General features: G+C 46.1%; 1 protein-coding gene across 1 annotated transcript in view; it reads left to right on the top strand.

The window, feature by feature from the left end:
* The first annotated feature begins 9,681 nt into the window (after nt 1-9,681).
* Nucleotides 9,682-26,851, top strand: part of FHAD1 (forkhead associated phosphopeptide binding domain 1) — a 157,330-nt gene continuing 140,160 nt past the window's right edge. Inside the window, exons 1-2 of the mRNA XM_026448299.1 lie at nt 9,682-9,833; nt 14,255-14,361. Coding sequence (XP_026304084.1) covers nt 14,269-14,361 — 93 coding nt within the window. The 5' untranslated portion in view covers nt 9,682-9,833; nt 14,255-14,268. The remainder of the gene's footprint in view (nt 9,834-14,254; nt 14,362-26,851) is intronic.

Raw genomic sequence — 26,851 nt, 5'->3', positions numbered from 1 at the left:
CACTGCTCCTTCCTCCTGCAATGCCTTTCTCTTCCTTCTCTCCCTCCTGAAATCCTACCCATCCTTCAAGACTCAGGTCAAGTGATTCCTTTTTCTTGGAGTCCTTCCTGGCCCCACAAGCTCCACCCCCTGCGGAAGCAAGTCCCTCCCTCTCCAACCCCAGCCCCTCAGCCCCTGGTGAGCACTCAGCCCTTCGACTGAGCATCCTAGTGACCCAGGAACATTACTGTCCCCCTTGTTTCTAGACAATGATTCAAATTCAGAGCCAGATTAGAAGGGACAATCTTTGAGACTTAAGTTTCAAAAAACAATCAGTTCTTAGGAGAGGTCAGAAAACACGGTGAAAGCTGAGGATGTGGGTAAAGCATCAGAAAGAAACGAACAGTTGTTCTGGAGAAAAGAGAGTCTATGTTGAATGCAGTAAGGAAGGAGGAAAAACTGGACATATTTAGACCAAATGAAATGATTCAGAGGAAACCTGAGAAGAAATGTCCAGAGTGAGGGGGCTGATCAGCTCAGAAAGGAGGACCAGCAGCAAGTGATGGGGATGACCTGAAACAACAACCAAAATGCCTAAGATAGGAGCAATGTTGGCCGGGCGCGGTGGCTCACTCTTGTAATCCCAGCACTTGGGGAGGCCGAGGTGGGCGGATCACGAGGTCAGGAGTTCAAGACCAGCCTGACCAACATGGTAAAACCCTATCTCTACTAAAAATACAAAAATCAGCCAGGTGTGGTGGTGTGCACCTATAATCCCAGCTACTCGGGAGGCTGAGGCAGGAGAATCGCTTGAACTCGGGAAGCAGAGGTTGCAGTGAGCTGAGATCGCGCCACTGCACTCCAGCCTGGATGACAAAGTGAGACTCCGTCTCAAAAAAATAAAAAATAGGAGCACTGTTGAAATGAGAAGAGAATGCAGATGGCAGTGAGATGCTACAAAACCTCTAGAAACCCAGAGAGGTGACAAGGGCTGAGGTCATCTCAAACTAGACCAACAGGGAGGCCTGCTGTTGACTGGGAGCAGCTTTCTCAAAAGGTAGGGATCATGCTGACTTGTTATTGATGGAAACTCAGGGCCACCAAGGCCTTCTGGAATTTGCTACTCAATAAACAGACACAGGGGAGGGCACAGGAGGCCAGGCAGTAGCTAGATGTGCCAAAAGAGCCACTACATCAAAGGACAAAGTGAGCAGGGGTGTCAGCTTATAAGCCACCCCAGGGCAGAGACTGCCTCTCTTCTCACTTCCTGAACCCTGCCAAGCACCGTAGAGCCTTGTACACAGCCCCGGTGCCTCCTTCCCCAGGCCCAGCTGTTTCTTTATAGGATAAACCAACTTCCCCAGACCACCTCCAATCACAGAGGCTCTTAACCTTTGCTGGGGAGAAGTCTGGTTAAGGTTCTGGGCCCTCTTTCCAGAAAAATACACATAGGCTCAGATATATCAAAGCTTCCTCCCAATTTCAGCAGTTCACACCTTCCCTGAGGCCACCAGTAGGTCTCCTTGGACAATACTCCTAAATTCATCCATTCATTTATTTTATCTTAAGAGACAGGGGTCTCACTAAGTCACCCAGGCAGGAGTGCAGTGGCGTGATCATAGCTCACTGCAGCCTTGAACTTCTGGGCTGACGCAATCCTCCTGCCTCAGCCTCCAGAGTAGCCAAGACTACAAGTGCATGCCACCACATCCAGCTAACTTTTTTATTTTTTGTAAAAGCAAGGTCTCTCTATGTTGCCTATGCTGGTTTCAAACTCCTGGACTGACATGATCCTCTCACCTCAGCCTCCCAAAGTGCTGGGATTACAGGTGTGAGCCACCATGCTCAGCCCCTAAACTCATTCATTTATTTTTAAAAAATCTTTATTGAATGTTGGCTGCATGTCAGGTACTCTCTGAGCACCAGGGATGCTTGGGTGAACAAGAAAAGAATGGTCAGATGCAGTGGCTCACGCCTGTAATCCCAGCACTTTGGGAGGCCAAGGCAGGTGGATCACCTGAGGTCCGGAGTTCAAGAGCAGCCTGGCCAACATGGTGAAACCCCGTCCCTACTAAACATACAAAAAATTAGCCAGATGTGGTGGTGCGTGCCTGTGGTCCCAGCTACTTGGGAGGCTGAGGAAGGGGAATTGCTTGAACCTGGGAGGCAGAGGTCACAGTGAGCCGAGATCGTGCCAGTGCACTTCAGCCTGAGTGACAAAGCGAGACTCTGTCTCAAAACAAAAGCAAAAAGAAAAACAAAGAACCTTTACCACATGGAGTGTAGCTTCCAGGTTATATCCCAGCTATCCAACAATCAGAAAGTCTGGAGGTGCAGCCCAGGAACTTAGTGATTCTGCCAAGGGGCCAGGTTTAGGACCTCCTGTTCCAAGAAACTCCTGGTCAAACTCCTTCTATAAGAAGAGAGGGAGAATAATATTTGAAGGCATGTGCTCTGACTCAAGTATTCATGCACTGCTGGGGGTTGTAGATTGGTACCAGCACTTTGGAAAAATGTTTGGCAGAATCTTTTAAAGCTGAACATCTGCTGAATCTGCAACTCAGCAGCTCCACTCTTGGGTCTATATCTAATAGACATGTGCGCTTATGCATACCAATGGACATACACAGTGGTGCCCAATTATCCCTCACGTTTACACCTCTGTGGAATCCTCTCCCTTGAGTTGGGCAGGACCTGTAACGTATTTTAAGCAGTAGAATACAGCAAAGGTGATGGGATGTAATTTCTGTGGTTATGTTACATAAGATTATAACTTCCATCTTTCTATTGAGAGTCTATTGAGGGTCCAGAGTCACAGAGTCTGTCTACTGACTCTTACTTACTTTGATGAAGCAAGCCACCTTCCAGAGAGGCCCACATGGCAAGAAACTGAGGGTGAGCTCAGATAATACCCAGCAAGGTGCTGAGGCTCTCCTTCTGATACCCTCAAAAAACGGAATCTTACCAATAACAATGTCAGCTTGAAAGTGGATCCAGCCAGGTGAGTAGCTCACCCCCATAATCTCAGCATTTTGGGAAGCTGAGGTGGGAGGATCACTTGAGCCTGGGAAATCAAGGCTGCAGTGAGTTATGATCATACCATGGCACTCCAGCCTGGACAACAGGAGAGACCTTGTCTCAAAAAAAAAAAGAAAAAGAAAAAAAGAAAGCAGATCAGGCTGGGCGTGGTGGCTCACGCCTGTAATCCCGGCACTTTGGGAGGCCAAGGTGGGGGCGTGGATCACAAGGTCAGGAGTTCGAGACCAGCCTGGCCAATATAGTGAAGCCCCCGTCTCTACCAAAAATACAAAAATTAGCCAGGTGTGGTGGCACTCATCTGTAGTCCCAGCTACTTAGGAGGCTGAGGCAGAAGAATCGCTTGAACCTGGGAGGCAGAGGTTGCAGTCAGCCAGGATCGTGCCACTGCACTCCAGCCAGGGTGACAGAGTGAGACTCTGTCTCAAAAAAAAAAAAAAAAAAAAGAAAAAAGAAAAGAAAAGAAAGTAGATGCAGATTTATTCCCAGTTGAGCCTCAGATGAGATCCCAGCCCTGGCCAACTCCTTGATTGCAGCCTGTGAGACCCTGAAGCACAGGACCCTGCTGAGCCCTGCCCAATTCCTGACCCATAGAAACTGTGAGATGATAAATGTGGGTTGTTTTGAGCTGCTAAGTTTGTGGTAGTTCGTTAAGCAGCAGTTGATAACCAACACAATGGAATACAACAGAGCAATGAGAATGAATGAACCACAGCTACTTGAAAAGACATGCTTGAATCTCCCAAATATAATGTCGAGCAAAAGAAACCAGACAGAAGATGGAATTTGTAGGATCCCATTCACATAAAGTTCAAGAACAAACAGAACTGGCCAGGTGCAGTGGCTCATGCCTATAATCCCAGCACTGTGGGAGGTGAGGCAGGTGGATAACCTGAGGTCAGAAGTTCAACCTCCTGACCAACATGGCGAAACCCCATTTCTACTAAAAATACAAAAATGAGCTGGGTATGGTAGCAGGTGCCTGTAATCCCAGGGACTTGGGAGGTGGAGGCAGGAGAACTACTTGAACCCAAGAGGCAGAGGTTGCAGTGAGCCAAGATCATGCCATGGCACTCTAATCTGGGTGACAAGAGCAAAATTCTGTCTAAAAAAAAAAAACAAAAACAAAAACCCAGAACTAATCTATGACATTGGAAGATTGGAAGTCAGAATAGCGGCTACCCCAGAGGGTGGGTAATGACTGGAAGGGGTCACAGGGAGATTTCTAGGGGTGCTGGTGATGTTTTGCTTCTTGATCTGGATTCTGGGTAGGTGGGTGAGTACACTTAGTAAAAATTCAAATAGTGTCTCAGCCCATTTGTAATACTATAAAGTGCAATTATGACCTGAGACAAAATGTGTACTTTTCAATATGTATATTATCTTCAATAAAAAGTTTACAAAAAGGCTGGGCATGGTGGCTCATGCCTCTAATCCCAGCACTTTGGGAGGCTGAGGCGGGTGGATCACTCGGTCAGGAGATTGAGACCAGCCTGGCCAACATGGTGAAACCCCATCTCTACTAAAAACACAAAAGTAGCCAGACATGGTGGCGTGTGCCTATAGTCCCAGCTACTCAGAAGGCTGAGGCAGGAGAATCACTTGAACCTGGGAGGTGGAGGTTGCAGTGAGCCGAGATTGCACCACGGCACTCCAGCCTAAGGACACAGTGAGAGTGAGACTCCATCTAAAAAAAAAAAAGATAGGAAAAAGAAAGTTTACAAAAAGTACAGCACTTTGCACTTTGTAGTCTGGCAGCTGGAGTTTGAATTCCAGAACGACTATGTGCAAGATTTGTAACTGGTTAAGTTACTTGACTTTTCCGTGCCTCAATTTCTCCTTCTGTATAATGAGTTGGGCTAAGAATTAAATAAAACTGTGCATGACATGGTGATTGGTACCTTGTTAGCCTTAATAAATATGAGCTGAATTTGTTAACCACATTCATAAAGGTTCACTGTCACTCACAAAAGTATAGTGGAGGTTTGCCCACACGCCTGGAAGTAGAATTTATGGAGTTGTCCAGCAGGTGCCACGCCATAGAGACTACGGGGCTCCCAAGAATCACCTCTAGTTGTGACTACAGGAAGGAGCACATCCTATCTCTTATATCCATACCCACATCTAGAAAGGTCTCAGAGCAGCCAGCCAGATAATATGAGACTAGTCATCCAGAGATCGGGTTTGTTCTGGAGTGGGACTGAGTCTTGATGCAAATCAAAGTTTCTCCAGAGTGTTTGTGACCTGGGTTGAGATTAGGGCTCTCTTCCCACAACATCAGAGAAAAAGAAAACAGGCCATAATTGCAGACACTCATAGAGCCATTCAGTTGTACCAGCCACTGATCCACTGTTTCATACATATTAATCCATTTACTCCTTTCAGTCAGTGCTGTTGTTATACCCATTTTACAGGTGAGGGAAGTGAGGCACAAACAAAATACAACAAAACCAGGCCCAGGACAGGTGGGGCCAGCACACTTTGCAGTTTTTGAACAGATGGTACAGACAGACCCCCCACAGCAAAGCGCAAGGAACCAAAGGAAACTGACTTTGAACACCAATTTGCAAGATAATAAATGTTCCAAACCAGCATGAAAGAGTCGACATGAGATGAAGCTGCACGTTTTCTCATTTTCTGCCAGGGGAAACGGCAAAGATGGCTGCAGAAAGTTTCGGTTACCAGTTATTCTCTCCACGGTTTGAAATTATTTTTATGAGTCTGTGTGTGTAGGTCTGTATATAAAAATCTGTACTTTCTAAGCTTATATGGTCAGGTTACTAATGGGCCTTGGAGTCTCTAGTGGGCCCTCTGCTCTCTGTCAGCCGTCACCCTGTGCAACAGCTTGGCTATTTCCTGCACTCTGTACTCTCTCGTTCTTGCTCTTTCTCTGGCTCTCTTTCATGCCATAGAGGCTGAGGAAGCCTCTGCACCTCTCCTGGCAAGGGCTGGGGCCTGAAGCCAGCGTTCATTTCAAGTTGGAATGCAAGGGCAGCAGGAGAAACATCACACAGGTCTCTGAGTATGGAGCACAGGGCTGCGCTCTCCCCAGGCAAGAACAGCCCAGGGAAAGTGGCTGGGAAGGAACGAGATTTTCTGGGGGCAGAACTTCTGCAGGAAGGAAGCCCAGCACCCAATGTCAGCGGGTAATGTAGGTGGCAGGCCTGAGCTGCCTCCTCTTGGCTTATGCCCCCTTCCCTCCCTGCCCTGGGCACTGCCTGAACCTTTGGACAGACAAGAGTGCAGGCTGCTCAGAAATGAGAGAAAGCAGGTGTGAGTAAGTGACATCTTGTGATTGTGACAGGTGTCACCTGTAGTTCTCCAGGGGAAATACCTTCCTTGTCACATTCATCTAGATTCAAAGCCTGCCAGATTTTCTAGCTGTGTGACCTTGGGCACATTTCTCCCTGTCTCTGAGCCTTATTTCCTACAATATGGGCTTGGTAGTCACCGAGAGTTCAATAAAAGGTTAACTGAAGGCACTGCCAAGAAGCACAAATAATCTAGAAACATCAATTTTTTTTTTCAGGGACCGTCTTTTTAATGTCGCATCACTGTTTAATTGCAAGGTACAACTCTCTTACTCAGTCCAGGAAATTATATCATAAGACCATTACTGGGTATTTGATTTTCTGTTTTTAAGATGAAAATGGATGATACGGGTTTCAAGAATTTTGCACACCCTTGAGATAAGAGTGGCATCCTGAGGGACAGAGGATCTGATTGAGATTTGGCAACTTCGGCTCCACTGATTCTGAGTGTTAGCTTTGCTCTCAGTTTAGGAATGTTTGTTTTTCATTGAGATATCAGCTAACAGCAACAGATGATCTCTCAAAGCCTGGTGAGGGGCATGGGCTGTTCCAGTTCACGGCCAGCCTGGGTTTCACTGGGGTCTGTCTGATAGTGAGCAAGTTTGTGTCCTGGGTTCATGTTAATGACAAGAGTTTGACTAAAGACAAGCACGGAGGGGTAGTGGTAAGGGTGGAGGTGGTGTCCAGGCCTGGGCAAGGGACTAGAGAAGCTGACATCCTGGGGTGAGGACAGGTCAGCCCAGCAGTCCTCAGAGGACAGGAGGCCAGGCTTCAGAAGGGCAGCAGGGGCTTCCCCCTGAGTATTTATTCATTCAGCATTGTTCTAGGGACTGGTGGCACAGCAGTGAACAAAACAGGAAAAAAAAAAATCCCTGTCTTCATGGAGTTTAGATTCTACCAGGGGTCAGGGAGGGAGACACAATAAATCACATAAATAAATAAAAGAAATAGTATGTGAATTGATGATAAGTGATATCTTAGTCCATTTGTGTTGCTATCAAGTAATATCTGAGGCTGGGTAATTTATCCAGAAAAGAGGTTTATTTGGCTCACGGTTCTGCAGATTGTACAAGAAGCATGGTGCCAGCAGCTGCCTCTGGTGAGGGTCTCGGGCTGCTTCCACTCCTGGCAGAAAGTAGAGCCTGCATGTGCAGAGATCACATGATGAGAGAGGAAGTGACTGTGAGCGAGGGGGAGGTGCCAGGTTCTTTCTAACAGGTCTTTAGGGAACTGATAGAGTGAGAACTCATGCACCCTACAAAAACAGCACTAAGCCATCCATGAGGGATTCACCCCCATGACCCAAGCACCTCCCACCAGGCCCCACCTCCAACACTGAGGAGCAAATTTCAACATGAGATTTGGAGGGGTCAAATATTCCAACTATAGCAAATGGCAAAAAGAAGGGAAGAGGGAGAGAGTGTTGAGGTTTTTATTTTGTTTGGATGTGCTTTTGTTGTTCTTATTTTCATTTGCTTTTGTTGTTCTTGTTGTTTTTATTTGCTTTGTTGTTAGATTTCATGGTGGTTGTTTTATTTTTTCAACAAACCAATTTTAGAAAAGATGACATGTGAGTAAAAAGCTAAAGTAAAGAAAGCAAACGAGACTCCTAGGGGGAAGTGCATTCCAGGCAGAGAAACGGGCAAGACCAAAGGCTCTGAGGCAGAAATGTGTGGGGAGCTGGGCCTGACTCTCTCTGTTCCTGTGAAGCTATCACTCGGATCCCAGCCCTTGTGGTCACTCCTAGCATTTTATGCCTAGACTCTTTCTGGTTGTAGGAAACTGATCCACGCAGAACCTTCCAGACTGAGGGCCTGGAAGAGATTTGTAGGGACAGGCTCCAGGAGAGGTCTCTGCAGTTCAACTGTGTAAATCAGGGTTTTGTCAAGCTTGTTGCAAATGTACATTCCTGGATTATGTCCCAGGCCTGCTAAATCAGAATCTCTGGGGTCTGTGCCCAGAAGTTCACATTTCTAAAAGCCTCCAGGCACGTTTGAGCATCTTCACCATATATTCCACCCCAAATCGATGTCCATGATTTCTCTCAGATCCTCTTCCTATTGACTAGGTGTATTAGTCTGTTCTCACAGTGCTATAAAGCAATTCCCTGAGAGTGAATAATTTACAGAGAAAAGAGGTTTAATTGACTCACAGTTCTGCACTGCTAGGGAGGCCTCAGGAAACTTACAGTTATGGCGGAAGCCAAGGGGAAGCAAGGAAGCTGGCATGTTGTAACATGGTGTAGCAGGAAAGAGAGAGCGCGAGCGAGCAAAGGGGGAAGTGCCACACTTTTAAACCATCAGATCTCGTGAGAACTCACTCGCTATCACGAGAAAAGCAAGCAGGAAGTCTGCCCGCATGATTTAATCACCTCCCACCAGGCCCCTCTTCCAACACGTGGGGATTTTAATTCGAGACGAGATCTGGATGGGGACACAGAGCCAAACCGAATCACCAGGGTAGAGTATGCCATAGTTCATCTCTCTTAGAAAAATGTTTAGAGTTTTTCTTGAGGTACCTGGTCAGCCATTTCCTGACACTGAGAGGAATCACTCTCTAGGTGAAGTCAGCAAGGTTGTTCTGCCCCCAAGCAGAAGTGGGAGGTGGTGGGAGATAGGATTTGCACATCTTCTCAACACACTCCATCCCCCGAGTCCTATGCCGACTGACAAGGGGCTTCTTAAGGGCAGTAAGTATTCCACGTGTATTCTGGGACCAGCATGTGACACTCATAGGCCTCAGAAGATGTTTGCAGAGATAGAGAAAGGGCAAAAGAATGAATAAATGTCACTCTTAACAGGGAGGAGCAGGAGCAGCAGGATTGTGAGTTTGGAAATTTTTTTCCCCAGCACATGGAAGAAATCCTCATTCTTTCAAAATTGTTCACTCCACCCTATCCCTTTCCCAATCCCCACCCCATTCCCAGAGGTCCCCTTTTCTTACTCTATTTTCTGGTCTGTAAAGGAAAGGACTAGAGATTTGGGTAGGGCAGTGGGCATACTAACCTCCAAGGGTCTCATGAGTTCAGCTCCATCAATCTCCTACCTCTCCCTATCGCCCCCCACCCTCCCTCAACGCATCCAGCTTAGAGCGAGGGGTAATGGAAAGGATTCTTGAATCAAATCTCCTTCGTGCTCCTTCCTCTCTGTAAAACCTTGGGCCACTTATGTGACCTATGAGCCTCCGCTTTCCCATCTGTGAAATGGGGCAGGCTCGTGGGGCCTGGAGTAGTCAGCAGGCGGTAACCCGGTGGGCGTTCCCTGCGCAGTCCCACGCCCCCTCTGCCGCGCAGGCCACGCCCCTACCTGTTAGGCCGGGCCCCGCGGCGCCCGGCGGCGTTGCCATGGCCACGCGCGTACACACGGGCGGGCGCGCGGGGCGCCGGGTGTCGGCTGGAGACTCCGCGGGAGCGCGGCCGGGAGGCCTCGCCCGGGAGCGGGCCCGACGCCTCCCGAGCTGGCAGGGCTCTCGGCGGAGGTCGGAGCGCGGGCTTCCTCCTCCCGCCAGGTAAGTGCGGTGCGGGAAGGGGCGGCGGGCCGAGACCGGGGACCGGAAGGGGCGGTCCCGCGAGGGCTAGACTGGGAGGAGGAGGGGTGGCTCCCCGTCCCCATCCTCCCAGATCCAGGCTCCGGTCCCCAGGAGCACCCCAGTAGGTGCCCCAACACCAACCCCTCCTTTCCAGGTGCAGCCCCATCCCTGCCCGCGGAGAAAGCCCCCAGGGGCCTTAGACCCCTCCTTGGCACCAGCCATGCCACTCTGGGAAGTACTGGCGGGTACAGCTGGGATTAGGATGGGCATCCCCGCTGCCCCTGACTTACGAACGACACCCACCCAGCGGTCAGAGAGACTCCCCACCTTGCCTAACCTCTCCCTTCCCAAATACAACACTGAGGAATTTCTAGGGCTCCCAGGCCACTTAAGATCTGGTAACACCGCAATAGAAATTTTGCTTCTCTGTCTCACTTTTGACTCCTAAGCAGGGAGTGCAGATGACTGACGCTCTTTTGCTCTTTTCCATGGTCGGTGCCCTGTGTCATAGAACTAATTTACAGAGTTTAACGCATCTAATCACTTTCTACAGTGTTTTCAGGTAGGAAAGTGACTGCACAGGGCAAGATCAAAGTGGGAAAATATGGCCCAACCCATTCAGTTAAAGAAATAGACTTTTTTTTTTTTCCAAAATGTCATCTAGGATAAATACTGAAGGGGAAAATGAAAGGTAGTTACTGTCAGAGGTTCTTAGGCTACCCTGACTTACTTTTAAGCATTTTTTTGTATTTTCATTCATTCATGATTTACTGAGTACCACTATGTGTCAGGCCTGGCAGCTCTGGGGGCCAGAGTTGGAGTAATGAACAGAACTGTGAGGAACCACAAGGGGTCTGAGATTTTTACACTACCTGCAAGCTAAGTTAGGCTGCCACTGCTTAATGATGCTAGCAGAAGACCAGAGACTCCAGGACCAGAGACAAAGGATGTTATTACTCACAGCACAGCAGGCACTGTGAGCTTCATGTTTGCATTGGTTCCCCTTGCCCTGCAAATTCCCCGGGGTGATACAGGACAGCCCAGGTGGATGCCTACACACTGCGAGTCTGTGTCCCAACTAAGGAACCCCAAGCTCAGGAAACTCCAGTCTTTTAAAAGGGACTGCTAGCCAGTGCCCAACCTTTGCCCTGGAAGGAGATGACATTTTTTTTTTTTTTAATTGAGACGGAGTCTTGCTCTTTCGCCCAAGCTAGAGTGCAGTGGCACAGTCTCAGCTCACTGCAACCTCTGCTGCCTGGGTTCAAGTGATTCTCCTGCCGCAGACTTCCAAGTAGGTGGGACTACAGGTGCATGCCACCATACCTGGCTAATTTTTTTGCGTTTTTAGTAGAGACAGGGTTTCACCATGTTGGCCAGGCTGGTCTCAAACTCCTGACCTCAGGTGATCCGTCTGCCTGGGCCTCCCAAAGTGCTGTGATTACAGTCGTGAACCACCGTGCCTGGCCGGAGATGACATTTTTATCATAAAAAAGTCTGCACTCTGCCCTGGATAGGGACACTATCCCTATCCTCTCAGGATATTTGCCCTGCAGATGTCCTTGGAAAGATTGTCAGGAGCAAAATCTGTCAGTGTCTTTGCTCTGAAAATGGGTACAAACACAGGAAACCCGTGGGTAATTAAGTTTAAAACAACACAGTTCAGGCTCTCTTGGGACATATCTCAGTGAAAGGGAAACAGTAAACATGTAGCTAAGTAAAGAACAAGAAAATGACAGAGAATGATAAGCTCAAGGAAGGAGCCACAGCGTGACACGTGCTAGCTAGACAACGAAGTGACTGATGACGCCTTTAGCTGGGGTGGTCAGGTAGCTACCACAAGGCACCAACTAGGGAAACATCTGGGGGAAAAGCTAAAAAAAAAAAAAGCCAGTCATTCAGATTTGGGGTTTTACTCTGGAGGCATTTCCTGTGGCTTTCCCACAAAAGAGACATTTCTTGAAAGTTGACTTTAGATTAGTTTTACTTTAGTTTTAAATGTGGTGCTTGATAATGTAGTCCTCTATGATTGAAGATTAATAACTCAGGCAATTTGAGGGCAACAGGGCATGGTTCTTTTGGAAAAAGAAATGTCTTTTTATCCCTATTAAAGACAGCAGACTTAAAAATAAAATTCTCATTATATGAAAGTATTAATATTTCTGAGGATTTCTCATAGGCTTCAGAATTTACAAACTCTCTGGTTTGTTTTATTTCTCTTACTCCCAAGGGTCTTTTCTCTTTTGCAGAGGATAGAATTCTGGTGTTAAGGGCTCTCTGTTATTTCATGTCCCAAGTGTCAACAAAACAGTGACAACCTCAGTGTCCCAAGTGACACCTCTCCCCCCCCCACTCAGTCACTCTCGCTGCTCCCCCATCCCAACCCCTCCCCACCCAGCAGCGATGGAGGTGTGAAAAGTTGAGCTGCCTGAGGATTATACAGTGGTGACATGCAATGGCTGTCTCCCTGCCCGAATGCTAGGGGACCTTAACCTGTCTGCATCTAAGTCTCCTTGTCTGTAAAGTAGGGACAATAATGACACCTACCTTGCAGGGTTTCTCTGAGGATGAAAAGAGTGTATTCAAGGAAAAGTGCCTGGCACTTATTGAGGACTCCATAAATGATGGCAGAGGTGATGATGAAAAGCAGAGCCAGCCCCGAGAGTCTGTACCACCACAGCTAGTTGAGTTTTGTTTTTATCCATAGTCCAATAAGTTGGCATTTCACTAACTTTTCCATTGAAAGCAAAAGAGAGAGACTGTTGTTCTTTGACAAGGCATTGAGGTGGAGGATATCACCCTGCATCTTTTTTTTTTCACCCTACGTCTTTAGACATAATCTCAAATCAGATTCAAGGATCGAGATGAATTACTGTCAACATTTTAGAAGTTTCTGAAGTCACTGAAGTGTTTGTCTTAAAAGATGTGTATAGAACTTATTTCAAAATGCACCACAATATAAAATGGATGGACACACGGATAGATGGAAAGATATGTGATAAAGCACATATGGCAAAATGCCGATGGTAGAATCTAGTGGTGGGTACATAGGAGCTCACAATCTGCTTTTTTCAGGCTCTCTGTATGGTTGACATTTTTATAGTAAAATGCTGGGGGGAATACTGTGCAGGGTCCTGATTACATGGCTGAGCTATAATCTTGATATTTTGCCTTTAGAAGTAATCTTTTTTCCCCTAAGTAAATAAATGAAGAAATGCAGTGATTTAAAAAGGAAAACATCATCTAATGCCTGCCTCTCTGATGATAACTTTAAGAAACTCTAAAAGAGGACATGGTGGCGTGCCTGTATTCCTAGCTACTCTGGAGGCTGAGGCAGGAGGATCATTTGAGCCCGAGAGTTCAAGGCTGCAGTGAGCTGTGATTGTGCCACTGCACTCAGCCTGGCCAAAGAGCAGGACTTCATCTCTAAATATGAATGAACGAATCAAATAAGCTCTACAGAAGTTTAGCATTCCTTGGATCAGAGTTTGAAGAGCCCAGGTTGACAGCACTAATAAGAATAGTACAAATGAGTGTTCAGTGTGTGCCAGGCACCATTCTAGATACCGCATGTGTATTAGCGCATTTAATCCTCACAAAACCCATTTTAGGATGAGTGTGGTGGCTCACGTCTGTAATCCCAGCACTTTGGGAGGCCAAGGTGGGAGGATTGCTTGAGCTCAAGAGTTTGAGAGTAGCCTGGGCAACATGGCAATACCCCATCTCTACAAAAAATTAGCCAGATGTGGTGGTGCGCACCTGTAATCCCAGCTACTCGAGAGGCTGAGGCAGGAGGATTGCTTGAGCCCAGGAGATCAAGACTGGTGAGCCAAGATTGCTCACTGCCCTGCAGCCGGGATGACAAAGTGAGCCCCTGTCTCAGAAAAAAAAAAAACAAACAAACCAAGAAACAAAAAACAAAACCCCACCCATTTTATAGATGAGGAAACTGAGTCACAGAGAGAATAAGTAACTCACCCAAGGTCACAGAGCTAGTAAAGGTTGGATTAGGAACACAGAACCTGAATACTTGGTGTATCAGATCACTAAGCTCATACTAAGCTTGATGGGAGGTAGAGAGCAATCATCAGTGGAACTCAGATTTGTTGTCAGGTTGTTTTAGTTTTTGTTTGCTTGTGTCCTGAGTTACTTAAGAAATGCCCTCTGTTTGATTATTAGAACCAGGCTTTTCTATGCTAGATATCTTGGTTAGAAGAGATTGTCTTAAAAAGCTGCAGAATTGTCCTTGTCATCTTTGTTGACTCATCTATCTAATCCCCCCTCTTCTGATTTCTCGCTTTGGACATGACTCTATGGTTATTTCATTCATTCTAAGTATGACGTTGTTGAATAATTAGAGGCCTGCATTTTCTAACAAAATTCTTTCTGAAAACCTTATATAGGGAAAACAGAGAGGATGAAAGCCTATCTAAAGAGCGCAGAAGGCTTTTTTGTCCTAAATAAAAGTACCACAATTGGAAGGCATGAAGATTCAGACCTTGTTTTACAGGTAAGAAGTCTTCCCACCTGTTCCCATCCGCTCCCTGACCCCTTCCTTCCCCCTTCAACAGTCCTTAGTATTATGTGGACTCTAGTCTCTTGTACACCACAACCTTGGGCAAGCAGCCATACCTTTCCTTGGTGTGCTACCAATAGCCAGTTGCCACGGGTACCCCATTTCGCTGGCATAAGGAGTGAAGCTGAGTGCTGTGCAGAGCGGGATGTGCCCCATCCTTTGCTGAACACATCTGTCGCTGTCCCACCCGATGCAGAGCAGATGAGTCCCAAAGTAGGGCTTATCCCGAGAGGATTCTTGGCTTTGTGCAGGAAAGAATTCAAGGGCAAGTCAGGAGTAGAAGGAAACAGACTTACTGAAGCAGCAGTGTTACAGCTGTGTGGCTGCTCCTACAGAGCCGGGCTACCCTGTGGACAGAGAGCAGCAGCTCAGGGCAGTTTTGCAGTCATATTTATACTCACTTTTAACTGCATGCAGATTAAGGGCCGGTTTATGCAGGGAAGGGATAATAACTTTGGGATCATTGGATGCCATGGAAAGGGGAGATAACTCTTGGGTGTTGCCATGGCAACAGTACATTGACGTGGCACTTTGGTGGGCAGGTCTGATTGAAAGTTGCTTTCACTTTGGCCCTGTTTTAGCTAGTCCTCAATCTGGTCCAGTGTCTGAGCCCCACCTCTGGAGTCCAGTGCCACCTCCTACCTCACACCTGTGGTCATCTCCCCAGCATGATGTGTGTTTCAGAAGGTGGGCACGGAGCTGGTGCTTTGGCCTTTGCCTGTTCTGGGCTAGGCCTCTCTCCCTTTCAAGACCCCGTGTGGAACTGCTGTGGGCCTCTCAGAGGCCAGGAAGGCCATGGAGCTCCAAGCCCCAGGCTTAGCCTGGGCATTCTTTCATTTCATTCTCTGAATTAGCTGTGGTTTGGTCCAAAGCCTCAGCTCACTGACAACCAAGGAAGTTGAAAGAAGGAGAATAATAATAAAAACAGTGGCTTTGAGCCTGTTTAAATATGGAAGGGGGTTAAAATATTGAAGTGGAAAGAGAAATGCCGTGGAATCTGTTTATAACTGTGAGAAGCAGATGTCTTTCAGACCTCACTATTTTTTTTTTTTTTTTTTATACTTTAAGTTCTAGGGTACATGTGCATAACGTGCAGGTTACATATGTATACATGTGCCATGTTGGTGTGCTGCACCCATCAACTCGTCAGCACCCATCAATTCATCATTTATATCAGGTATAACTCCCCAATGCAATCCCTCCCCCCTCCCCCCTCCCCATGATAGGCCCCAGTGTGTGATGTTCCCCTTCCCGAGTCCAAGTGAGCTCATTGTTCAGTTCCCACCTATGAGTGAGAACATGCGGTGTTTGGTTTTCTCTTCTTGTGATAATTTGCTAAGAATGATGGTTTCCAGCTGCATCCATGTCTCTACAAAGGACGCAAACTCATCCTTTTTTATGGCTGCATAGTATTCCATGGTGTATATGTGCCACATTTTCTTAATCCAGTCTGTCACTGATGGACATTTGGGTTGATTCCAAGTCTTTGCTATTGTGAATAGTGCCGCAATAAACATACGTGTGCATGTGTCTTTGTAGTAGCATAATTTATAATCCTTTGGGTATATACCCAGTAGTGGGATGGCTGGGTCATATGGTACATCTAGTTCTAGATCCTTGAGGAATCGCCATACTGTTTTCCATAATGGTTGAACTAGTTTACAATCCCACCAACAGTGTAAAAGTGTTCCTATTTCTCCACATCCTCTCCAACACCTATTGTTTCCTGATTTTTTAATGATTGCCATTCTAACTGGTGTGAGATGGTATCTCATTGTGGTTTTGATTTGCATTTCTCTGATGGCCAGTGATGATGAGCATTTTTTCATGTGTCTGTTGGCTGTATGAATGTCTTCTTTTGAGAAATGTCTGTTCATATCCTTTCCCCACTTTTGGATGGGGTTGTTTGTTTTTTTCTTGTATATTTGCTTGAGTTCTTTGTAGATTCTGGAAATGAGCCCTTTGTCAGATGAGTAGATTGCAAAAATTTTCTCCCATTCTGTAGGTTGCCTGTTCACTCTGATGGTAGTTTCTTTTGCTGTGCAGAAGCTCTTTAGTTTAATGAGATCCCATTTGTCAATTTTGGCTTTTGCTGCCGTTGCTTTTGGTGTTTTAGACATGAAGTCCTTGCCCATGCCTATGTCCTGAATGGTACTACCTAGATTTTCTTCTAAGACCTCACTATTTTTTAACCCTTCGTTTTGAAATTAGAGATTCACAAGAAGTTCCAAAAATAGTAGGTAGAGATCACACCTACCTTTCACCCAGTTTCCATTGGAAATCTATACATCGATATGGAAAGAATTTATATATTTACTATGTGGTTTTTCAATCCATGAACATGGTATGTTTCTGCGTTGATTTAGGTCTTCTTTGATTTCTTTCATGAATACTTTGTAGCTTTCAGCATACAAATCCTGTACATGTTTTGCTGGATTTATACTTAAGTACTTAATTTCTCCTTTTTTGTTTGTGATGGTAAATGGAATTATACTTTAAATTTCAGTGGCCACCTATTCATTGCCAGTGTATAGAAACATAATTGATTTTTGTATGCTTATATGGTATCTTGCAACCTTAACTGAACTTTCTAGAAGTTTTTTTGTTGCCTGCTTAGGATGTTACCATGTCATCTGCAAATTAAAACAGTTTTATTTTTACCTTTTTGATCTGTACACTTTTAATTTTATTTTCCTGAGATACTGCATTGGCTGGGACTTCCAGTACTCTGTTGTATAAGAGTGGTGAGAGCAGTATAAATCTTTATATTTGCCTTGTTCCTGATTTTAAGGGAAAAGCATTCAGTCTTTCATCATTAAATATTATATTAGCTGTAGGGTTTTTTTAAAATAGGTGTTCTTTATTGAATGGAGAACATTCCCCCTGCATTTCTAGTTTTCTAAGAGTTATAAACGCAATTGATTTTAAAATAACTCAACATACCTTCCCTTGAGATTCTCATCTGTGACATGGTCTCTCTACAAGGACACAGAAAACTGTTCAGTGTACAAAGTGGAAAAATCAAATAAAAAGAACTGTAGTTTCTTCTGTATCGTAACAAGGGATACATTTAAGGTAGTTTTACTTTCTGGGTGGCCAAGGTAGAGACAGTGATCCCTGTTTTGAACTGGATTATGGTATTAGAAAACTGCAGTAATTTTTAAAAGCACAGGCTTTGGAGGTAGACCTGGATTTGAATCTCTTAGACCGTTTTCTGGCTGTGTGACTTCAAGCAAACTACTTAATCATGCTGAGCTCATTTTCTCCATCTATAAACCACTTATTTCACAGGGCTGTAGGGATTAAATGAGAAAATGCATATAAAGTACCTGGCATATGATACGAAGTAGATGACACCACAATCATTATTATGGTCACGTAAAGTGGAGACAGAGAATTTTTGTTCACAGGGTTAAGGCGGGTATCCACTGATACTAACAAGCTATTTGGAAACGGGAACTAATGAGGACAATTATATATATATATATTATATATATAGACAGAAATTGAGTAGCATTGATTGTATAAAAATAATTGACTGCTTACTGCTCCTTGGCCTTAGTTTAAAAAGTAAGTCACCATTGTCAGCAACAGTTCCATTGATTTATGAAGGAATCAGTTGCATTTCCAGAAGCATGAGCTTGCACTGACTCCCGAGAGAACAGATGATACATGAGTTGCCAAATGCTTTGTGAATAGACTTTTAATGGGCTTTTATATCTTCTCTTAGACAAATCCTCTTCCTAAAGCTTAAATCGATTTGGGAGAGGAGATTTGCTTTAAGAAGGGATGTGGGGGACACAGGTCTGTTTTGAAGAACTGAAACCTACAGGTGTGTCCATATTTTTCAGAAAATATTTTATAAGACAAGGTGAAAATTGCCCCTCTTCTGCCTTCACTGGGCCTTTCTGATTAACCCGAGAATCATGCTTGATCAGCTATAAGCCACCCTGAGTAATAATTCAACAGTCAATTTATCATTGTCTTATTTGTGCTGTTAGAAGTCATTCCACTAAATAAAGTTCAGGAATCTTAAAAAAAAAAAATCAGCTGTGAAATTACCCAGCATTTACACCTAACAAAGAGAGAAGATTGTTTTATTTACTTGGATAAATCCTAAAGAATAGGGAGCTATGCTTCTAAAGATTTATTAATGTATTCATTTGCAAAGCTGACTTTTTTTTTGCTTATTGATATTATAATCTGACATTGTTCACATATTCTGATAATGGAAGGTAATCATGTACCTATTGCTTTTTAAAAAATTGGGAGAAAGCAAACTGTAAAGAAGAAAATAAAAATCACTTGTAATCATATGACTCAGGGACAATCAACATTGATATTTGTAGAGTTTTGCCCTCCTGACTTTTTTTTTCTGTATCGTGAAAGGAGTTTGGTTTCCTAATGGCAATAGGAAGCCTGTTTTAGCCAGCCTGGTTTTTGCCGTTATTATCACTCATTCATTCCACAGACATTTGCCTGGAGCCCCAGCACAGTGGTAAGCCTGGGGATACTCACATGGTCCTGCAATCAGGAAGCTGCTAGGAGAGAGACATCGGTCAGAGGATCTGCAGAGCCTGGATGGTTTCAAGTTTATGTCAGGGCTCTAAAGGAAAGGAATATGGAGCATGAGAAGGACTTAACTAGACAAAGGGAGAAGGAACAGTGTGTGCAAAGGCCCTGGGGTGGAAGAGCATATGGCGAGCCTGATGAACTGAAAGAAAACCAGTGTGTGGAGGTCAGAGTGGGAAGGGGGAGAGCTAAAGGCAGGCAGGACTCCTTCCTGCCACCGTAAGAATGTTGGTCTTTATCTGAAAAACAATGGGAAGATGCCACTGACGGATTTTCAGCAAGTGGAAGACCTGCCTATTGAAATGGGCACCCTGGCTGCCTTGTGCAGAAATCAGGAGCTCCTTTCGGAATCTGCCCCCACCCCCACCTGCAATGGACAGTGCTGGAATACCTCAGCCACCAGCCTCGCTCATTTCAGAGCTCAACCTTCTGGTTATAATCTGTATAACTTGATGTGGTTTTTGAACTGTGATGTTTATAGTTGAATGTGGCTGTTACTTGAACACTGATAAGAAAGGGACTTAATTCTTCCAGAATGCAGCAATGTCACAAGCCAATGGTTGCTGGGTTTTTCATGTGCATGAGTGTGATTGTTAAACATGAATCCCAAGGCTTTCTGACGCAGTGGGGTTAGGCGAGGTCGGGAATCTGTCCATTTCTCTGCTCTGCAGGTTCTGGTGAGGGTCCCCACGGAGATGCTTCCAGGACCGAACCTTGAGAGCCCTGCCTTAACGCTGCCCTCCCTCTCACTGCTCCATCTCCAGGGACTCCAGCTTCTCCTCTTCTGATGCCAGGGGAGCTCCTGTTCACTTTGTGTGTGTGTGTGTGTGCATGTGTGTGTGTGTGTGTGTGTGTGTGTACTATTTCAATATACTTTGTTTTGAGGAAAAGAGAAGCAAAGGTTAAAGAATGGAAAGCTGGCTACGCACGGTGGCTCAGGCCTATAATTCCAGCACTTCGGGAGGCTGAGGCGGGCAGATCACTTGAGGTCAGGAGTTTGAGACCAGCCTGGCCATCACGGTGAAACCCCATCTCTACTAAAAATACAAAAATTAGCCGGATATGGTGGTGCACGCCTGTAATCCCAGCTACTTGAGAGGCTGAGGCAGGAGAATTGCTTGAACCTGGGAGATCGCAGTGAGATGAGATTGTGCCACTGCACTCCAGCCTGGGCAACAGAGCGAGACTGTGTCTTAAAAAAAAAAGAAGAGTGGAGAGCTGATCTTCTCCTTAGGACCTCGCCCTGCCCTGCCCTGCACTGAGGAGGTTTCAGGATTCCCTTTACAATTGACTTGCAGGACAGCTGGAGTCAGTGCAGTGCCGTGGCTAGGAGGATGAAGATCATGGAGAAAAGCAAAGGACAGAAACTGCAGGGGATGCAGGTGAAATGCTCGTGCCTGCTGCTCTGCCGTTTGCGGATAGCATCTTGCTAATTGACTCCTTTCTCTCTAGGGGAAATGTTCTCTATGGCACGTCAGCCCCTTCTCATGTGGGATCAGAGGGTCAGGGCACAGGAGTGATCTAACAAACACAACAGAACCATCCAACCATCCAACCCAACGAGTCGTATGCCTTTGCCTGGCACCTGCCATTTCTGGGCTGCCTATAAGAACTATAAGAGCCTGCATCAAAGTCTTTTTTATTATTATTAAACAATGCTGCACTGCATACCTTTTACCCATCATTTCACGGACACGTGAGCCCATGTGCCATGTCAAAGGGCATGTATGGCTGCAGCTCTGATGGCATCGCCACACTGCCCTCCAGTGAAGGCTTACAGGGTCAGTTCCCCACCAGCAGTGGGGGCACCCCCTCCTCTCCCCAGTGGAGCATGTGACCTACCTGACAAATTTCTGCTTATCTAAGAGGTGAAACATGGTATCCGTGGCATTTTAATTCACATTTCCCATGGTATGTGTGAATCCCTCAAGTTTTGAGAGAGAAGGTGACAGATGGACATGGACCTGGATAAAGATGCTCACCCCTCCCTGGTCCTGTGATGAAATCCACCAAAAGAAGCAGGCCTGGGGGATGTCCAGCTGCCCGCTGTCTCATCAGGATGCGCCCATTCACCGTCCTGCCTCAGCTGTGCTCACACACTCAGCCCCGGCTCCCCACCAGGCGTTCTGTGCTCTGTGATGTGCCTCATCTGATCTCACCAGTCCTCAGGGAACTTTTCTCTCCCCTGACATCACTGGTCAGTTCCCAACACAGCAATGCATGGGCCTGCTTTCCCTTCAGCACATGGAGGCCTTGCAAGAAGAAGAAGTTCCAAGAAAAGGACTAGATCATCATCTCTCTTTTTATTAAATACACATAATGTAAAATTTACATCTTTGCCATTTTAAGTGTACAGTTCAGTGGCATTAATTGCATCCACATTTTTTTTTTGGTGGAGGGGTGGGTGGGGAGACAGAGTCTTGCTCTGTCACCCAGGTTGGAGTGCTGTGGCACAATCTTGGCTCACTGCGGCCTCTGCCTCCCAGATTTAAGTGATTCTCGTGCCTCAGCCTCCTGAGTAGCTGGGATTACAGGCATGCGCCACCACGCCTGGCTAATTTTTGTATTTCTAGTACAGATGGGATTTTGCCGTGTCGGCCAGGCTGGTCTCGAACTCCCTACCTCAGGTGATCCACCTGCCTCAGTCTCCCAAAGTGCTGGGATTACAGGTGCAGGCCACCGCACCTGGCCTCACATTGTTGCTCTGCCACCACCATCCATCCGCAGGAGCTCTCTTCATCTTGCAAAACTGAAACTCTGTTCCTACTGAGGAAGAATTCTCCTTCCCTCCCAGCCCCCCCCGGCCCTGGCAGCCACCATCTTTCTGACAGAAAGTCCTGTCTGTCTCTGAATTTGCCTGTTGCATGTTCCTCATAGATGTTGAATTGTATGGTACGTGTCTTTTGTGACTGGCTTATTTCACTTGGCACAATGTTCTTAAGGTTCCTCTGTCGCAGCATGTGTCAGAGTTCCCTTCCTTTTTAAGGCTGAATAGTGGCTGCTGCATGTCTGTACTATATTTTGTTGATCCATTCATCTGTCAGTGGACCCTTGGGTTGCCTCCAGCTTTTGGCTGATGTGAATAATGCTGCTATAAACATGACTGTAAAGGTCTCTCTCTGTCTCTCTCTCTCTCTCTTTTTAATGGAGTCAGAGTCTCGCTCTGTTACCCAGGATGGAGTGCAGTGGCATCATAGTCTCAGCTCACTGCCAACCTCTGCCACCCAGGTTCAAGTGATTCTCCTACCTCAGCCTCCTGAGCAGCTGGGACTACAGGCATGCACCACCATGCCCAGCTAATTTTTTTGTATTTTTAGTAGAGACAGGGTTTCACCATTCTGGCCAGGCTATTCTCGAACTCCTGACCTCAGGTGATCCGCCCTCCTCGGCCTCCCAAAGTGCTGGGATTATAGGTGTGAGCCATCACCAGATATCTCTTCAAGCCCCTGCTTTCAATTCTTTCAGGTCCATACCCAGAAGAGAAGCAGAACCGCTGGATCAGATGACAGTTCTATTTTTAATGTTTTGAGGAACTGCCATACCGCTTTCCACAGTGGCTGCGCAATTTTGCTTTCCCAGCAACACTGCATAAGGGCTCCAGTCTCTCCACATCCTCGCCAGCACTTGGTATTTTCTGGGGTTTGTTGTTTTTACGGTAGCCATCCTAATGAGTGTGAGGTAGAAGATCATAATCTTTTGAGACATATTGCTGTCTCAGCTCAAGGTTCTTTTGACTAGCACAGATAATACAAACAGCCACACCCCCATGTATAGGCTGCTTATGAGGCATCTCGTGTGGTTTTTATATGTGTTCTATTTATATGCTGTGTATGTGTTACAGAGCTGCATCTTCAAACAGCCCTATCAGGCAAGAACTACTACTATCGTTATTATCCTCATGTAAAGATGAGGAAATGGGGCTCAGAAAGGTTAAATAACTTGCCCCAAATCACACATCTAATCGGGGACGGTGGGGCTGAGTTTCAGAGTTGGGGCTGTCTGATGCAATGCTTCTAGACAAAGATGCTTCATTGTTTGGTTGTACATTTGGCTTTAGGGAACATCTAAAAATCTAAATATCTGAAATTCCTTGTGAGTCAGTTAAGATAATCGGTAGTGGAAAATTCCACAGTTTGAACTCCTAGGTGAGGATTATAAGCGGAACAGCAAAAATCACTTTTCTTGTGATCCTCATTGATGCAACAAACTGAGGTGGCGCCCTCTAGTGTGGGATTGGGGTAAAGAGGAAAGGTCGACCCAGGCTGCAGGTGTTTTCCTGGGAAGATGTGCGCCGGGGCCTGCATAGAGGACCCTGTCTCCGTGTTGGGGAGAGCTCCTCAGAGCCGACCAAGCGGGAACTGCCTCTTACAAGAGAAAGCCTGGTTTTGCCAGGTATGGCAGGCGAGAAAGGGCCCCCCCTCCCTGCCAGGTGTAAGAAACAGTGCATGCAAAGATCTGGAGGTGTTGCGTGAAGCACTTGGCATGGCATGATGAGGGCTGGATGGCCCTGCCACTCATGTGCACAAAGGCCACCTGAGCTAGGCTAAGTGTTTCATGTTTAACTTGCTGCGAAATGGAACCCCCTCCTCAAAAGGCTTTGAGCCGGAGAGAAATTAATTGTTCTTTTGAAGAGAACACTGACAAGCGTAGGGAGCATGGGTGGACAAAGAGCAGCAGGGCAGCTCTAGAACAGGGTGGTCAAGAGCATGAACTCAGTGCTAGGCCTCTTGCCTGTATTCCTGGCTCTGCCCTCTGAGTTGTAGGGTTCCAGGCAAGTTACCCAGCCATTCTCGGCTGCAACTTCTGTGTGTGTATGGCGGGGAACTGTGTTACGAGACTGAATTACCATGAAGGGCTCAGGACAGTGTCTGGCAGGTGGTCCATACTACAGTACATTTTGGTTATTGTATTCATTTTTATATTTATAACAATGAATATTTATTGTCTCACAGTTCCGGAGGTCAGAAGTCTGGGTGGACTCAGCTGGTTCCTCTGCCCCAGGTCACTGAAGGCCAAAATCAAAGTGTTGGCGCCTGGGCTCTTGGCTGGAGGCTCCAGGGCATTGTCTGCTTCTAGCCCCACTCAGTTTGTTGGAAGAATTTAGCTCGATGTTGCTATATAACCGAGGCCACCGTGTCCTCACTGGCCGTCGGTTGGAGGCCAGCCTCAGCTTCAGAGGCCTCCCAATTCCACATGGCTCATGGCCTCTTTATCTTCAAAACCAGCAACAATGGGCCCAGTCTTTCTCATGCTTCAGATTTCTCTGACCTCCCCTTCTGACTTATATCTCCAACTCCAGCCAGAGAAAGTTCTTTGTTCTTAAGGGCTCACGTGGTTGGATTAGCCCCCTCTGAATAATCCAGGTTAACCTCCCTGTTTCAAGATTAGTCATCGTTATCATATCTGCACCATCCCTCTGCCATGTAAGGTAGCAGCACACTCACAGGTTCCAGGGATCAGGACATGGACACCTTTGAGGGACCATTCTGCCAACCACAGTTATTACCATCTCTTGCCTGGACTCTGGCCATGGAGAGGGAAGCAATACTGTGGGATGTTGAGAGCTTCTCAGAGGAATCAGTAGGGTCACTGCCAGGGACAGTGGAGAAAGATGATGGATGAGCTAAGAGGATGATGCTGTCATTCGCATTACTGTGGGTTTACTTTGTGCCAGGCACTGTTCTTTGCACTTTTGTGTGTATTAACTCGTTTAATCCTTTCAGCAACCCTGCAAGGTAGGGATATCCCTTTCCGCATTTTACAGATGAGGAAGTTGTGGCACAGACAGACTAAGGAGCCTGCCCAAGGTCACGTATGAAGGGCACAGAGGGCTGGGATTCGTGGTCAGGCTGTCTGGGACCGTGCAGGGACAAGGAGCTTCAGGAAAAGAGGACTTCCGGAACGGGGTTGTTGACCCGAGAATGACTAACCACTGCTCTGTCATGAGTGCCTAGCAAGTGGGCATGCATTGCTATCTCAGCTCAAGGTTCTTCCGAGTCCTCGGTGCACTGGGGGGAAATGTCACAGACTCCATTACTCAGGGCTCTCAGAACTCTCCCCTCCCTCTCTCAGGGTTGTACTGATTCTGAGGAGCTCTCAGAGATACCACCTGAACCAGCATCTTCTTGGGGACTTGCCCATTCCTCAAGACTCTCCCACAGAAGCTGGGCAAGGCTCCTACTGACAGGAGGAAAGCCGACAAACTTCCTCTTTCCCTCTGCTCTCAGACTCACAGTCTTACCAGAGCCCTGGCCATTTCCTCACATCTTTCTTCCTTTGAAAACCCCAGCTTGTTCTGTTTCTGCATTACATCCCTTTCCTGAGGCAGTGACGGGTCACAGTGGAGGCGTGGGATGCCCAAGGACCAAAAGGTAAAAAGAAATATGATTCGATACACACATGTGCTTGTCGTCCCGGACACTGGGGTGGCTGAGGCAGGAAGATCACTAGAGCCCAGGGGTTCAAGGCTGTATTATGCTTTGATGGTGCCTGGAAATAACTACTGCACTCCAGCCTGGGCAACATGGCAAGTCCCTATGTTTTTAGCACACACGCACATACACCCCAGTTAATTTCAAAAACGTTATCCTACCACACTGAAAATTTTGCCAAATAGTATCTTTTTTCAGTCCTTTGAGGTAGAGCTTATCACACTCAATTTTGCAGCATAGGAAGCAGCCTCAGAGAGGCAAAGAAACTTGTCCCAGGTTGCACAGCAGAAACGCAGCAGAGGTGGGACTTGAACTCAGGGCTTTCTAAGTGCAGAGCCCATCCTTCTACGCATAATAACAAGCATTTTAACACCTGCTACTGAGCTAAAATATTCTTCTAAGTGTTTTTTATATATACTGTTTCATTTAATCTTCACCACAAACCCATAAGGGCCATTCTGTTATTATCCCTGTTTACAGATGAGGAAACTGAGGTCCCAAGGGAATAGATCACTTGCCCAAGGTCACCCCACTAGGAAGTAGGAGAGCTGGAAACGAGGTCTCACTATGTTTCCAGACTGGCCTCTAACGCCTGGGCTCAAGTAATCCTCCTATCTCAGCCTCACAAAGTGCTGGGATTACAGGTGTGAGCCACCCTGCCCAGCCACGATATGTATTTTGTGATTGCTTTATTTCACTAGCATATGTTCTTATGGTTCATCCATGTTGTGGCATTTTCTTTTAAAAGCTAAATAACATCCATTGTTTGGATGGACCACGTTTTGTTTATCCTTTTATCTGTCCATGGACACCTGGGTTGCTTTCACCTTTTGGCTACTGTGAATAATGCTGCCAGGAACATGACTGTACAAATGTCTCTTGGAGACCCTACTTTCAATTCTTTTGAATATATACCCAGAAGTGGCATTGCCAGATCATGTGGTAATTCTATTATTACATTTTTGAGGAACCACAATATTGTTTCCACAGTGACTGCACTATTTTACATTCCCAGCCACAGTGCACGAGGGTTTAATATCTCCACATCCTCGCCAACATTTATTTTCTGTGTTTTTATAGTAGCCACCCTAATGGGTGCAAAGTGGTATCTCCTTGTGGTTTTGGTTTGCATTTCTTAATGATTTGTGATCTTGAGCGTTCTTTTCATATGCTTGTTGGCCATTTGTGTATCTTCTTTGGAGAAAGTCCATTTGCACATTTTTAATAGGGTTATGTTGGTTTTGTTACTGTTGAGTTGTGGGGTTCTTTATATATCATGGATATTAACCCCTTTTCAGAGGTGTGGTTTGTAAATATTTTCTTCCATTCTGTAGGTTGCCTTTTCACTGTGTTGAGTGTATCCTTCGATACACAGAAGTTTTCATGTTAATGTCGTCCAGTTTATCTATGTTTACTTTTGT

This window comes from Piliocolobus tephrosceles, chromosome 1 (assembly GCF_002776525.5).
Source record: "Piliocolobus tephrosceles isolate RC106 chromosome 1, ASM277652v3, whole genome shotgun sequence".
Lineage (NCBI taxonomy): Eukaryota > Metazoa > Chordata > Mammalia > Primates > Cercopithecidae > Piliocolobus > Piliocolobus tephrosceles.
This window is presented reverse-complemented; position numbering and strand designations above follow the sequence as displayed.